This window comes from Homalodisca vitripennis, chromosome 3 (genome assembly GCF_021130785.1).
Source record: "Homalodisca vitripennis isolate AUS2020 chromosome 3, UT_GWSS_2.1, whole genome shotgun sequence".
NCBI lineage: Eukaryota > Metazoa > Arthropoda > Insecta > Hemiptera > Cicadellidae > Homalodisca > Homalodisca vitripennis.
The window spans coordinates 196,438,209-196,455,413 of NC_060209.1; the positions used below are offsets into that span (position 1 = coordinate 196,438,209).

At 33.3% G+C, this 17,205-nt stretch overlaps 1 protein-coding gene across 3 annotated transcripts in view; it reads right to left on the reverse strand.

The window, feature by feature from the left end:
• The window catches only part of LOC124357987 (fork head domain transcription factor slp2-like), a 134,161-nt gene that overhangs the window by 37,736 nt on the left and 79,220 nt on the right, over positions 1-17,205 (reverse strand). For all 3 annotated transcript variants that reach the window (XM_046810167.1, XM_046810168.1, XM_046810169.1), the window contains exons 2-3: positions 14,042-14,373; positions 7,053-7,191 (exon numbers count right to left, since the gene is read on the reverse strand). In XM_046810167.1, the coding sequence (XP_046666123.1) occupies positions 7,053-7,191; positions 14,042-14,357 (455 nt within the window). In that variant the 5' untranslated portion in view covers positions 14,358-14,373. The remainder of the gene's footprint in view (positions 1-7,052; positions 7,192-14,041; positions 14,374-17,205) is intronic.

The window sequence follows — 17,205 nt, forward strand, 5'->3', positions numbered from 1 at the left end:
CAACCATAATCGAAGATTGTATCTTACAAAAGTTTAGTATCGTTTGGACATTTGTCGAGTGACTAAGGGCGCACGTTTTGAAATTTATTAATTATGTGAAAAAAAAAACTGTTTGAGATGACAAATTAGATGAATAAATAACATTAACATTAACAGTAATTCAGCTTTTCTTTAAACCATGATCGAAACCGCACCATTCTTTTATGATAACCCTGTATATACTTCAATGATGCTTATTTTTTAATTTGATTTATTGTTTAATATTTGTATTTAATATAGTTTTTTTTAATTGCGTGTAATAAACCGATTATAGGTTCTTTTCATGTAATATTGTCATTCTTTTTAGGCGTATGTAAGGACTAAGTTCTCTTGGAGTTCCAAACAAATATTATAATCCCTCATCTTTGTTTTGCCCACTGTGGCTTCTGGTGCAACCAAAACTACCTAAATGAAGATCATGTTTTCATCTATTTCCACATAATTTAATACTTTATGGTAGACACAGTTCTTGAAGTAATAAATAAAGGATTATGTTTATTTAACAATTTTTAGTAATTAATATTTGAATTATATTTAGTTTTAAAATAAATTTTGTGTTTTGTATATATATATATATATAGTATATATACGTATATAATGCACGCAGTTATAATGCTTATTAAAAGTTATATAAAATCTTAATCGTATGTTCGTTACTGAAATATTAATCAAAGTGGATTGTGTAGCAAAGATGTCAATGGTAAAATAATAGTTGATAAGAATGAATAAATGCGCAGGAAGAAGTACAAACTTTGCTAATTTTATAAGTAATGCGTTCATTAAGATTTACAATTTAAATACGAGAAGAAGCACGGCTGTCGTATAACCTCGATTTCGTCTTCGTCGAGAATTTTAGTTGGAGAGGTTGGCAGACCTTGTTACTTGTGAAGCTAATATTTAAATCCTAACCTGATCCTGAAATGAAAAGCGCAAAACCCAAATGAAGAACTTGACAACATACAAGATGATTTTGCTACACAAAGCACAGTGAAGTTTAGTGTATGTGAAGCTATCCTTTCATTCAGCGATGGCTATATAACCAGGAAGATAACTGGACAAAGCTATGGAGATACTGGAAGGCTGATGATGGTTCACTTATTGTTGATCCCATGGATGTCTGGCATAAATACAACTGTTATTTCTCTGAGATAGGCCAGGGCGTGGGTGATAACAGATCTCAGAATGCACGATATCCTTCTTATACTTTACAGGACATATCTTCATCATTGTATCTCACACCTACCAACGAATTCGAGGTAATCTCAATAATAAGATCTTTGAAACCAAGTCATTCTGCAGGGACCGATGGCATTCCTTCAAACCTCTTGAAGGACATTGCAAAACAGCTCGCTGCGCCCTTGGTTCATATTGCAAACTCCTCTTTCACGGAAGGTAAATTCCCTTCCATGCTCAGACTGGCGATAGTCAAACCAGTACTCAAGAAGGGGAGCCATAAGGAAGTTGAGAACTATCGGCCTATTTCAATCCTGTCTACTTTTTCGAAAGTATTGGAAAAACTGTTTCTTAATAGGATGTTACCTTTTCTCGATGCACACAATGTTCTCTTTTTGAAACAGTTTGGCTTTAGGAGAAATTCTTCCCACTCTTGATGCTATGTTTGACTTTATCTCCAATGTAACTACATGTAACTCCAATGTAACTAAGGCCCTTGACCACCAAAAACATAATTTATTTGGGATTTTCTTAGACCTTATTAAGGCCTTTGATGTGGTCAACCATGACATCTTGTTATACAAACTACAGCAATATGGAGTCAGGGGAATTGCTTATGATTGGATATCGTCTTTCCTTTTTGGTCGTACTCAGTTGGTAGAGTTACCTTTTGTTAATGACTTGAGCTGCCTTCGTAGTCAGGCTTCATCTACGTTGTCGGCAGGGGCAGGCGTGCCCCAGGGCTCTAATGATATTTCTAGTAGCATAAGTAATGGTAACATTTGCCTGTTTGCCGATGATACCTCGCTCAGCCTTTCTCATCCGAGAATGTCTTGAAATAGATGCATTCATTCAGGGTGGTTCCCTTTTGCAGTGGCTAGAGCATAACCTTCTTGCAGTCAATACAACAAAACCCAAATTCATTGACTTTCGCATACGTGATTGTGATGATTTCGCACATGCGAATTCCTGTGTTATAATAGGAGACTCAGAAATCTCATCATATGAGTCAACAGATTTTTAGGGGCTGGTCATCGATTGTAATCACAAATACCATCACCATATAGACAAGCTATGTGGAAAAGTTAGTAGTGGAATTTTTTTATTGCGTCGACTCTCTCACTTTTCTAATAGGGAAATACTTTTTGCAGCATATTTTAGTTGTATCTACCCTCATCTAAACTACGGTCTGACAATTTGGGGGGCTGAATCTACTAGGACTCAATACGTATTCCGCTTACAAAAAAAGGCAGTGAGGGTAATTCTTGGCCTCAAAACATTACAATCGTGCAAAGGTCTATTTTGTACAAACAACCTTCTGACATTTCCCAGTATGTGCATTTTAGAAAACACGTCCTACATGAAACGAAACGCTCAACTCTTTAGTTCCTACGCACAACCCGGTTACTCTCTGCGGGATCCTACCGCTTGCCAAATCCTCAGCACGGGACAAAATTTTTTGAAAAACAAATTTTGGACTCAGCAATTTAACTATTTAATCACTTGCCGGTATACCTAAGATCTGAACAGAGTATGCCTGTGTTCCGGAAAAAATGAAAATGTTTCTTTTAAACAAAGAATACTATTCTATTAATGCTTTCTTATCTGACAGGAATGTAGTATTATTAAGTTAGTTTAGTATATTAATTTTGTTATGTTAATTCTGACGTTTGTTATGCAGTTTTATTGTCAATGACAAATAAACGATTTGATCTGATTTGATTACTGGATCGGACGCGGGTGTACTTCGCTGACTGAAGGTCCAGGAAAAATACGGCAGAAGCGGACTCTGGTTAAAGGAACTTATAAGATCTGAATACTGCTGAAGAAGACCTACATACCCTTAGAGGCCATTATTTTGTGTTAGCCTAAATTGATTATTCATTTACTGTTGACTGTTTACGTTTTGCTTGTTTCCCGAAAATCTAATTTTTTTCACCGGTATAGCAGATTTCTTAAAAACGAGTGGAGATAATGGTAGACAAAGCTTTACCCTTACTATTCCTTACTTGAGATTTTTCCAATATCTTTCGGAATATTAAAGAAATAGTGTTTTCAATTTTACTTTATTTTGTGAAAATAAAAAATATTCATAATAACGTCCCAACAATATTTTTTTAAGAATCACCATGTGCGGAACTAGAAAAAAGTAAAATTTGTAAAATAAAAAAAATCATGATCCTATCTTATGTGGAACTTGAGTAACGAGTGATAGCCAACATTGCGGTCTTATGGCAGTCGCTGTGCCCTTGCAAATGGCCGTATAAATGTCCAGCCCAATCCAATGGTAGCGCGGATCCAAGTGCGCAGGTAGGCGGCTATATCCGAGCAGCTATATATTTGGACGCATGTCCAGCCGCCATCGCGTTGTGCGCCACCATTACATTCGTAGTTCACTTTCACGTCTTCTTGCAGTCTACATAACAACGTGCAAAGATTCAGTTATGACGTTATCTGTCGTTATTATGCAATGTTATAGATGAATCTTTTGTCTATTATTCGATTAGATTTTTGTTTACACCACTGGCTAAGCCACGTCCTCCTTGTTGTTATAAAGTGTCTAATAGGAAGGAGGATTTGTTTGAAACAAACTATAACCTTTAACAATTTTTATCGTTCAATTAATCATAAGTTATAATAGCATAACATACACATTTTTATAGTTTTGAATACATTAATGTGTATATGAATTACTCTTCAAAATAATTTAACTGCAAATATTATTTAATGCACAACTACAGATGTAAATCAATTCCATATTTTTACATTATTAAATAAACTTATAATTACAACTTAATTTGAATTGAACAATTATTTTATTTTTAAGGAGTATGAATAAAGTTTTTACACGGTTTGCATGTACCACCATTTGGAAATAAATTCAATAAATACATTCTGTGCTGAATTATAATAATAACGCACACAGGGCAGAGAGAGAGCTAATTATTTAAAGAAACTAACTAAATTCTTTTAACAATTTCTTATAGTTTAATTTATGATAGTTATTATGGATTAAAATACACAGTCTTATACTTTTTAGTAAGTTTTAATGAGAAATGACGCAAGCAGTGCAGAGCTGTTCATATTTTTCAGGATCTACGTAAAGAATTTAGAAATATAGCTAGATTTACACGCCACGTGTCACTTCGATCAGCTGATTCTAATTTTGAAAATAACAAGAGTTATCGTTAGTTGGCAGAGTAGGTTATTATCAATCATCTTTATTTATTGTGAGCTCATACAAGTTGTAACTTAATTTAAAATTCGGTCAGAACTAAGTCCAAACGAGATTTAAAATACATTGTTGCTCATTACACTAATTACTGAAATATGAGAACAATCCTAAATTATAGATTATAATTTACTTTAAATACATCTTATAAAGGTTACATATTACGTACGTAGTAGCTTTCTTATAAAACAAGCAAAATTAAACTTTCCAAATTATTATAACGATACTTTGTTTAATTCACTTTACGAAACCACCTATATAATAATTAATTGAAAGGATATACAAACATAACAGAGTGTATGTTTCTTTTTTAAACGTTATTTTGCTTACATTAATCAAAAAGGAATAGGGTTTATATTTTTAGAAGGTAAAAAATGCGAAAAACAACGATTTGTCTTGTTAACTGGTAGACATACGACAATCATACCAAAAAGAAACTTTTACATCCAACAACAAAAAAGATAAATTTTGTCAGCTTGCTGGATGATAATAACCCGTAATGACGCTCAGCCAAATTCTATGGTTATACACACCATCATAGAAGTCGTTCTTATTTATGTACAAATCGAGACCGATGCAACATTTAAAGATTACAGTTACAATATTGCTCGAGATAATTGTCACAAGGCGTGTTGTCATATTTGTACATTAAATTACAACTAATAACAGTTTCCAAATAATAAAAGTTCCGGTGAGCTAGGGAAGGTACTACAACGCAAGACTGCGCTTGTCAAATCTTGTCACCTGTACTGTGAACACTGTATGAAAAAATATCACTGGTTTAAATCTAATATGAATGTTTTCCACATTTATTTATTCTACTTCATCGTTGCCGTCATACAATATACCCATACCAATGTAAAAATATTCAGTAACAGTAAGCAAAATCCCATGGAGTGACATGACATGACACAACCTTTGAAAATATTTAAAGTCTATTTATAGGTCAATTTTGTTTTCGAGATGTTGCGCAGTGAGGCAGAAACGACAATGTTCCAGACCCTAAAATTATAGGCTTCGCTAGCGCTCAGCCAAAACGTTAATGAACCTTTTTTGCTGACTAACAATCTTTTATCGGGTTATCAGAATCGGGGCGCCTCAGGGCCATAACATGGTATGATAATCTGCCCGGAAAGTGGAGTTGTGTGGAGGGCGTGGGGGACAGATATCGACGCGAGGGTCTGGGTCGATGTGGAGGAAGGCACAGCCTGGTACTGGTTCTGTTTATAAACATCCTCCATCAGTCCGACTGGACCGAGGGAGGGGGAGGGGCATCTCATCCACACAAAACCTTGCCTTATGACGTCACAATTATACAGAAAACGCCTTCTTGACAGTACTTATTTTGCTACTTGCTAATTTAAAAAAAATAAAAATTGTAGTGTAAAATGTATGAAAAATCATATTTTCTACTACACGCGATCCTAAGGGTCTTTATAAAGAAATGAAAAAAGTCACAATCAGCATAGACAAAGAAGTAAGTTTCCATTACAACAAAATGAAAATACATTCCTAATTAAGTAGATTTTCAATTTCCAAAATTCTTTTTTCCAACAATGCCATGCGATAATAAAGTGACTGTATTTTGATGCAATAAAAAAGATAATCATTCTTATTTCAATTGTTGTAACATACATTTCCTAATAAAATAATGAGAAATATTAATAATGACATTTACTACATTTATATTTGCTAAAATAACATCTCCTTAGTTCCATTTTTTTATATCAGAGGACCATTAAAAAGTGGCAAGCGTCTTGTAAAGTCCTCTAGGTTTTGAGTTTATATGGGTGTACTGTTAGCAGCATGCTTGTAAACTTCCACTTTAAAATATCCAAGTAAAACATCCATACTGTTCTCGAAAATTGATAATCAGAACAAGGACTAAAAGAAACGGAACACAAATCTGACTTTTTTAATATAGAGTGTAAATATTCTATAATCCTGACACCCAACAAGCACGAAAAACGTTTTGTTTGACTTCAAATGTAATGCTTAAAATGAAACCACCCCCCACCCCCTCCGTCTGACATGCCGTCCCATAACAATGTTCCTCCAGCTGTTATCTCAGGTATGAAAATTTACCAGTTTACGGAAACTTATGTCGCGAGTGTAAGACTTGCACAAAAATTGAAAACAAATGCCTAATATTTTGAAAAACGAAGCACAAAGTTAAAGGACTTCAATTTAATTTCAAGTTATTGAAAAATATTGATAAACAGATCTGTTACAGTTTACTGCAATCAAATGTCACAGGGAATGGCAACAAGCAACTTGAAGATATATGGATGTTAGTAGACACAACAAGTCTATCTCACAAGTTGCAGATGCAAGGATTGTTGTGAACTGTGAAAAAATAACCATTCTTTAACTCTGTGCAGTTGAGATGTGTAATCGGATTTTATTAAAGAGGAGAATTTTAATGACCTGCAAGTCTTAAAAGACTTCAAAGATTCTTTGCCACTTACCCTCTTGAGTAGTTGTGACATAATTCTCTGGGGTCAAGAGGATCAAGGGGATTTATTAAACAATATCTTGTGAATACTGTCTAGAAGCAGCAAAACTATAGACACAAGTATTACAGACATATATTGAATGTTACACTCACGATATCCACGTATATATCCCGGACACTGTCAGCTGACCCTGCTCCTTCAGTGCCTTCTCTATCAGCTCTGTGTAGGTGAAGGGCGGTTTGCCGGGTACAGACTGTTGGTATCCGGTGGTACCCGTGCCCGCACACATGCCTGCAACACCATCCCTTGAGAAACAGCCACTGGTAATTGTCATGAGGGATATAGGTCTGTAGTTCGAGTACTAGCTACATCTTAAAACTAACGGGAATGATTGGTGCCATAGGTAATTATTTATCTTGGCCAAACGTATAAGTAAATGTTGCCTGCGAACTGGAACTGATACTAAATAAAATCGTCTTCGCTCAGCAGTTAACCAGATTCAGATGAATTTCCAAAGCAGTTCGTACTTGGCCCAGAAAACCTCAAGAATGTAAATTACCTTTGAATTGTGAAACACTGGAAAAGCTCCTGGCATGTGCGAGCTCTAGGCCTGGGGAGCAAAGTTACGTATGCTTCTTGTGTTTTACATAGGGCAATGTCTTATTATGCTTCTACATATTGTACGAACGAATATTTGAAATTAGCTTATAAAATTATATATTTTATTTTAAGATGCTATTTACTTATTTAATTAGCTGTATCGGTATGTAAAGTATATTATATTCTTTGTTTACGTTACTTATTTTATTATTGAAATAATTATATAATTAGTTTAATACTAGTTGTTTTAGAAACATTTAGATGTTTGGATGTGTATGTATATTATAAGTAATCGAATCGGTAAAATATTATTGAATTTATTGATGGACCTTGCTGTCTCTAATTTATGCCTCCAGTCAGCCAAACTGTTTCAAGCACTACAAACGACAAGCAAAGGGCCTGCAAGAAAAAAATGTGTGAGAGTTTATGGTATTCTCTTGTTTAGGTGATTTTATGTTTGTTTTTAATATTTGCTTTCATTAGCTGTATGTATTTGAAAATTTAATAAATTATACTGACACAAAAGCACGAGATAATGAAGAAAAGTAATAAAACTTAAATAAAAACTGAAAAAAGCATTGCACTCCTTTTTTCAACAAACCGAAGGTAAGGACGAAAAAAAAAATTAAAAAAAAAATTACCTACTGCGTGTATTGTCCACTGTGCTAATAACGTTAAAAAACTAGGCAAGCCCGCACCAAAATTATCTATCCGTGTTATGTCAGGCTGCGTTTGCCAATATCGTAGCTAACCACAAGCTGTTTTCTCTGAGGTTTGAAAAGAGAAACGACTGGTTCTTAAACCTTAAGACTGACTGCAACACGACTCGACTCGACAGTAAAAACTGACAACGTAACTTCCAACTTAAGAGATTAAATATTCCAATATTCACTGATGAGCATAAACCAAACACATATGCCTTTAAATTTTTAGCATAGCAATAAAGCCTTAGACTTAGTTCAGCGTCTTAAAAATATATACAGTGTTGTTGGAATTACAGGGTAAGGACTTTGATTGTGTTTTAGTCCCTTCAATCATTCGAACAATAAGCAACGGTCGTGGCTCTTCTCTACCTACAACGAACAGTAAAGGCTGTTGTTTTACATAGGCTATGTTTAATTATGCTCTAAAGATTTGAAATTAGCTTTAAAAAAACCTGTGTACCTCATTCTCTATTTTAATAATACAATCAACCACTGCTTCGATGCTACGGAAACAAATGCAAGAGCTCCAAGAATGAAACATGTGTGAGGTTTTTTATTAGTATTATTCTTGTTTAGGAAGGATTATTATGTTTTTTTATATATTTTTGTTTTTTATACTGCATTTTTGAAAATATTTAATAAATTTTATACCTGACTAAAGCACGAGATAATGAAGAAAAATAAAAACTTTAATAAAACTGAACAGAGGCAATTGGCAGCATCATTTATCAACAAACGTAAGGTAATGACGAAATAAAATACTACTTGTGTATTTACCACTGGTGCCTCAATAATCGGTAAAAACTAGGGCAGAGGCCCGCACCAAAATATTAGTCCGATGACATTTCATTCAGTCGGCGGCACCGTTGCCATACTCGACAGCTAACCACAACTGTTCACTTAGATGAAACAGAAACGACTGGTTTCTTAAACATAAAACTTGGCAACAGCGCACTCACATAAAAACTGACAACGTAACTTTATGTTAGAGATTAAATATTCAATATCTTCCACTTGATGATTCAATAAACCACACATATGCTTTTTTTTTAGCACAAAATAAAGCCTTTGACTGTAAGTTCAGCGTCTGATTGTATGTATTATACTTCTTTAGGAGATTTTATGTTTTAGTTTTATATTTTTGGTTTGTATACTGCATTTTTGAAAATTTAATAAATGTAATACTGACAGAAAAGCACGAGATAATGAAAAAAATATAAAAGCTTTAATAAAACATGAAGAGAGTCAATTGCAACTCATTTTTGTCAACAAACGGAAGGTTACTGGACGAAATAAAATTACTAACTTGTGTATTTTCCACTGTGTGCCTAATAACGGTAAAAAAACTAGGGCACCCGCACCAAAATTATTCCCGATGACCATTTCAGGCGGCGCCGTTGCCAATAATCGTAGCTAACCACCACAACTTCCTCTTAGGTAGAAACAGAAAACACAGTCTTAAACTTAAAACGTGGCAACCAGCGACTCGACAGTAAAATCTGACAAACGTAACATTTATGTTAGAGATTATATATTCAATATTCACTTTGATGATCATAAACACACATATGCTTGTTTTTTAGCACAAAATAAAGCCTTTGAACGTTAAGTTCAGCGTCTATGAAAATATGTACTGTGTTGGTATTAAGGTAACTACTTTGATTGTGTTTAGGGTCCCTTCATTCTGAACAAATAAGCACGTCGTGGCTATTCCTCTACCTACATCGAGCATTTAAAGGCTGTTTTTTACATATGCGATTTGTTTAATTTATGCTTCAAAATACATATACGAACAAATATTTAAAATTAGCTTTGAAATATACATTTTATTTTAAGATGCTATTTAGATTATTTAATTAGCTGTATGGTATGTAAAGTGTATTATATTATTTTGTTTAGGTTATTTTGATTATAAATATATATTATTTTATACTGTATTTTAAACATATAATGTTTATGTTGTATTTAATGTATATTATTGTAATCGGATCGTAAAATATGATTGATTTAGTGATGTATCAATGAACAGATTTGTGATGGACCAAAAGCTGTTCCATGAGGTTGAAACGGACGAAAACTGGTTCTTAAACTAAAACTGACAACAACGACTTGGCAGTAAAATTGACAATGTAACTTCTTGTTACAGATTTAATATTCACTTGATGAACATAAACACACATATGCTTTATTTTTAGCACAAAATAAAGCCGTTGACGTAGTTCAGCGTCTTAAAAACATATACAGTGTCGGTATTACAGGTAAGGACTTTGATTGAGTTTAGTCCTTCATTCTCAACAATATGCACGTCGTGGCTCTTCTCTACCTACAACGACAGTAAAGGCTGTTTTACATAGGGCAATGTTTAATTATGCTTCAAAATATGATACGAACAAATATTTGAAATTAGCTTTAAAAACTACAATTTATTTTAACATGCTATTTAGCTTATTTAATTAGCTGTATTGTATGTAAAGTGTATTATGTTATTTTGTTTCGGTTATTTTGATTATAAATATATATTATTTTATACTGTATTTTGATCATATAATGTTTATGTTGTATTTAATGTATATTATTGTAATCGGATCGTAAAATATGATTGATTTAGTGATGTATCTGCAGTTTCTATTTTATGCTCCACGACACATTGGTTCAAGCTACTGACAAAAAGTAAGAGCTCAAGAAGAAAAACGTGCGAGGCGTATTATATTCTCTTGTTCAGGTGATTTTATGTTGGTTTTATATTTTATACTGTACTTTGAAAATGTAATAAATGAGTTGTATATTATACATATTAATGTAAACGGATCTTCGACATACATGAGTTACGATTATGTCAACAACAGTAAAATATGATTCATTATGTGATGTATCTGCAGTCTCTATTCTATGCTCCAGAACACATTGGTTCAAGATACTATGTCAACAACAGTAAAATATGATTCATTATGTGATGTATCGGCAGTCTCTATTCTATGCTCCAGAACAAACTGGTTCAAGCTACTATGTCAACAACAGTAAAATATGACTCATTATGTGATGTATCTGCAGTCTCTATTCTATGCTCCAGAACACACTGGTTCAAGATACTATGTCAACAACAGTAAAATATGATTCATTATGTGATGTATCTGCAGTCTCTATTCTATGCTCCAGAACATACTGGTTCAAGATACTATGTCAACAACAGTAAAATATGATTCATTATGTGATGTATCTGCAGTCTCTATTCTATGCTCCAGAACACACTGGTTCAAGATACTATGTCAACAACAGTAAAATATGATTCATTATGTGATGTATCTGCAGCCTCTATTCTATGCTCCAGAACATACTGGTTCAAGATACTATGTCAACAACAGTAAAATATGACTCATTATGTGATGTATCTGCAGTCTCTATTCTATGCTCCAGAACACACTGGTTCAAGATACTATGTCAACAACAGTAAAATATGATTCATTATGTGATGTATCTGCAGCCTCTATTCTATGCTCCAGAACACACTGGTTCAAGATACTATGTCAACAACAGTAAAATATGATTCATTATGTGATTTATCTGCTGTCTCTATTTTATACTCCAGAAAAGCTACTGAAACAAAGCAAGAGCTCAAGAAGAAAAATGTGTGAGGTGCATTGTATTCTCTTATTTAGGTGGTTTTATGTTGTTTTTATATTGTATTTTATACTGTATTTGGAAAATTTAATAAATGTGTTGTATATAATGCATATTATTGTAATAGGATCTTTGACATACATGAGTACAGTCATGTCAACAGCAGTAAAATATGAGTGATGTATCTGCAGTCTCATACGAGTTTTTTTATGCTCCAATACACACTGATAACAACTATTGACACAAAGCAAGGGCTTAAGAAGAAAAATCTGTGAAGTGTATTATTATTCTCTTGTTTAGGTGATTTTATTGTTTTTTATATTTTATTTTATACTGTATAAAATTAAATTAAATTGTATACTAATTTTTATTAAATTACTGTATATAATTTATTTGAAAATTTAATAAACGTGTTGTATATAATGTATATTATTGTAATAGGATCTTTGACATACATGAGTTATAGTTATATCAACAGCAGTAAAACATGAGTGATTCATTGAGTGACGTATCTGCAGTCTCACGCGGAGTTTAAGAGCGATAAAACTACTTGTGATAAACACTACTACTTTAAGAAGACATCGCTCTTACTTATACAGCCGTTACATAACTACAACAAATGAGGTTTCAAGTGTAAATTTGTGAAATACACAAATATTATTTGTGTAAAGGATCTCATATTTAGACACTTGAAATCCGGTTTATTAACACACTGATTCAAGCTACTAACACAAAGTAAGAGCTCAAGAATAAAAATTATACTCTCTTGTTTAGGTGATTTTATGTTGTTTTTATATTTTGTTTTATACTGCATTTTGAAAATTTAATAAATGTATACTGACACAAAGCAAGAGCTCATGAATAAAAGTATAAAACTTAAATAAAACTGAAAAAGGCATTGCACTCCTTTTTCAACAAACGAAGGTAAGGACGAAATTAAATACTACTCGTGTATTTCCACTGGTGCCTATTAACGGTAACAAACTAGGGCAGCCCGCACCACAATTAGTCCGATGACATTTCAGGCGGCGTTGCCATATCGTAGCTGACCACAAGCTGTTACCTAAGGTTGAAACCGACGAAAAACTGGTTCTTAAACTTAAAACTGGCAACAGCGACTTGACAGTAAAACTGACAACGTAACTTTATGTTGGAGATTAAATATTCAATATTCACTTGATGATCATAAACACACATATGCTTTGTTTTTAGCACAAAATAACGCCTTTGAAGTAGTTCAGCGTCTTGAAAAGATTTACTGTGTTGGTATTAGAGGTAAGGGCCTTTGGTTGAGTTTCGTACTTCATTCTCAAGAATAAGCACATCGTGGCTGTTCCCTACATCGACAGTAAAGGCTGCCTTCGGACACATGATTCTAGTGAACTGCCCAAATTAGTAGGGGTATCTCAGGGTTCCGCCCTGGGACCGATACTTTTTCTTATGTTTATGAATGATATTCCCTCAGCATTAAATTGGGGTGACCTTTACCTCTTTGCAGATGACAAGTCTTTCAGCATTTCTAATAGTGTAAGAGAATTTTTAGAGACTCAAACTTTCACTCAAGGTACTTCTATAACTTCAAGGGCTTGAGCAAAATCGTCTTCACATAAATAAAAAAAAGTACTCAGAAAATAATTAAAATCAGTCTGATATATTTATATATTTCCGCCTTGGCTCCTAGTTCTTCTACCATATCCATACAGTCTCAAAAGCTAAGCAGTAGTCTGTTTGTCTAGCGCAGGTTAGCCTCGTTCGCAAGTAGAGAAGTCGTAATAACAACATACTACGGTTGCTTCTACAAGTACTTGAATTATGCATTAATCATTTGAGGCTATGAATACTCCAAAACTAAATCCCTATTCGTTCTTCAAGAGGGCCATACGTGTAATTTTTTGGACTTTTTTTAGTTGAAAAAGGTGTAATTCTAAAAGAATACTAGAGCATCTATTGTTCTTTAATTGATAAAGACTTTTAGTTCTAATGTATTTTATTTTGTTGTAGTTATTTTATTTACTGACGATTGTTACGCAGTTTATATGGTCAACAAAAATAAAGCATTTTGAGTTTGAATGTTAGGCACGGGTGGTAGAGTAGGATTTAAATACAACATCTATAATCAGACTATTTTCGGGATACTCTAGTGTAGCCACAGTAGTATTTCGCCCTTATCTGGTACCCTGTGGGCTACTAAGGGTTAATCTACTAATTATGTCACTTACAGCCTTCGTCCCTTTTGGCGGGCGTCGACTGATCCTCGGTAGGGTCGAAGAGGGAGGAAACCTTAAAGTTGAGGAGCCAAGAGAGGTTGGAGTCTTCGTCGTCCGGCGTGCCGCCAGTGTTGTAGCCGGACTCCAGGCTGGCGGGGCTGCCCCCCTGCTCTTCCACCTCCTCCGGACCGAAGAGCTGGATGTAGTCAGAGATGGTCTCATAGTTGCAGACGTCAGAGACTATGTCGACTACGTCCGGCAAGGGAGGTGTCGCCTTACGCTTCAACAGCGAGCGCGGATGAGGTTCATTCACTGCAGGCCCGATCATCTCAGTCCATCCCACACTGAAACAGGTGAAACATTAAGTCTCCCTTAAAACCAGTATATACTTTATATTATAGTAATAAATCAATTGTTCACATTTTAAAAAAATTTTTTCCAAATGTTTATGTGCTATTTACAAGAAAGCCAGAAGTAGTAAGGTTGCATGTATAACACACATCCACAAACAGAACAAATCCAGGCCCAGTTTACAAGAGGAGTCCCACAAGGATCTGCATTAGACCCTATGTTGTTTTTAGTATTTATTAATGAATTGCCAACCACTGATCCAAAACCATAGTACTTATCGTGTAATGTTTGCAAATGATCATTCCCACTGTTAAGAAATTACCCAATACTTTATAAAAACCCCTTGACAACTGTAGATTTAATTACGTGAGAGATATCCGGCTTGTTCATATGCGACAGCTTTCTTGGAAACCTGTTTAATACTGTTACATAACAAAGAGGAATTTACTGCATTAGAATCACTCCAAAGTTACCAAAGTAACTATTGTAATTACACCAGTCTCTCATATAGATATAATAAACCCTCAAATCAACAATAACGCCCAAAGCCCTACGTACGAGATGCTTACAAATGGTATATTTAATATCTGTTGCACTGAAGGACATAGTTCTGATATTTCTATACATGCCACTTAGGGGTATAACTAATTGCTCTGTGATACAAGGGTGCCTACAAGAACGAGATCTAATAAGTCGATTAGGTCAAACAAACTACCACAAACATAGTCCAATCTACAGGATTCAACAATTCAGAAATGTAACTGCATAACACGTTTTAATTTTGAGTTTCATATATATATATATATATATATATATATATATATATATATATATATATATATATATATATATGAAACTCAAAATTATATTTATATATATATATATATATATATATATAAAATTAGATTTTCTTTATACTAACGGGAAAGCAATATAAATAAATCCACAATGTAATACTACTAATTATAAAATGAAATAATAATTTACTGTGATTGTTAAAATGAACTAAAATTCAGATTTATTTATATACGAAGCAAAATAAATTTAATAAAACTGAAACTAAAATAAATTTATCTAAGTGAAACTGGGGCGAGACTTTGCCAGTTGGTTAATGCTATAAATTATTTTGAATTACACAGTATATGAGTATAAACTATTCACTAGATGGTTGTGTACCAAGAGTGTCAAGAATTAAAAGGATGTGAAAATTGTTTTGAAAATCACATCATGGGTTCGACTGAAACTTTCCAAATGGCAAAAATTGTTAAGAAATCATTCCAACGTATGAAATTAAGTTTGGTGAATGCTACTTAACATCAGATGATCAGAATCATAACAGCTGATTAATGGACACATCCGAATAAACTGTTTTGATAGAGGATGTGATCCAAAGGTCTAATACTTCAATCCTTTCGTCAAATACTTCATTCAAACCCAAACGTTCATAATCGAAATCCAAAAATTCAATACCTTACTGATTCTTAAATCTAAAGGGTCAATACTTAAATAAAGGTCTTAAACTTAAATCCAAAGGTTAAATATTGAAGACAAGCACCGCATAATAATCGTACGCAGTAGTAAAAAGAGAAAACTATGTTCTTGGATGTAAATTAACATTCGATTGAGTCTTACAATATTTAGGCAATTGAATACAAAATGTATTGTTATTTGTTAACAGAATTCAGAACCCTAAATGGTTATATTATTATTCTTATTTAATTTTGAAAAGAAATCGTGTAAAAAACATATTTCTACATGTTAATTGGCAAATAATTTTATCAAGTGATGCGCGCTTTGATATATTTTTAATATGTACCAAATACTAATAACAATAAATAATAAAAAACACTATGTGGCCTAGTACGCCTTCTAATATGACAGTTCTATATAGAAATAAATAATTATGCTATACCCGATACTATATATATATATATATATATATATATATATATATTATAAAGGTTATGAACATAGAAAAATTAATTCATATTAGCATATTATTAACCTTGAATGAATTATCCGCTAAACGAACACGCCATGTTTTAATAAACAAAATATGATGTTTACAAAAGCGCAAAACATAAGAAGTTGAAAATTGTTGTGATAATCGGGACACTAATAGCTAAATATTATTCTTGTATTTTGAACAAATTAAAATTATTATATAATTCTTTATAAGTCTTGGTTACGAAACATATTTTTTATTTTGAAACAGGAATATAAACATACTGTTGTTATTATTGAAATACTTGAATTTTTTTAGAGTATTAGTAAATTTGATGTGACGAGTTTTTTGTTTAATGCAAATTACTTTTTTATATATTTCAAAACTTCTTTCTTTAATTTGTTATGCGATAAAACTAAAAAATGTTCGAGGCACCAATTCTCCCTTAGTTAGATCCTTACAAACGAAAACAATTATTGTTAGATCATAAATAAAAAAAATATAGTGCTGAAACCTCTTAATTTGAGACAATTTAAAACTCACTGAAGTGGTATTTTATTGCCTAAAAACCAAAATCACGCACTTTTTTGTCCCGTGAAGAAAGTGTAACGAACATGCTTCTATCGCGATAAGTACTTATAGAGACGAATACATAATTAACAGAGAAAAACTCCGCAAGAAAAAAAAAATCCAGCGCAGAAAATAAATTGTTACGTCAATCAGGGAAAGCATGATTTACTGTGTCTACATGCATAGCGGAGTGCTAAACCAAAAACAAACACCACCGGGAGCGTAAACAGCATAATGTGAACCAACCAATTAAGTGCTAAACGTGTGTAATTGGGCGTGGGTGGGACACGCAGCAGACAACGCAAGGTGC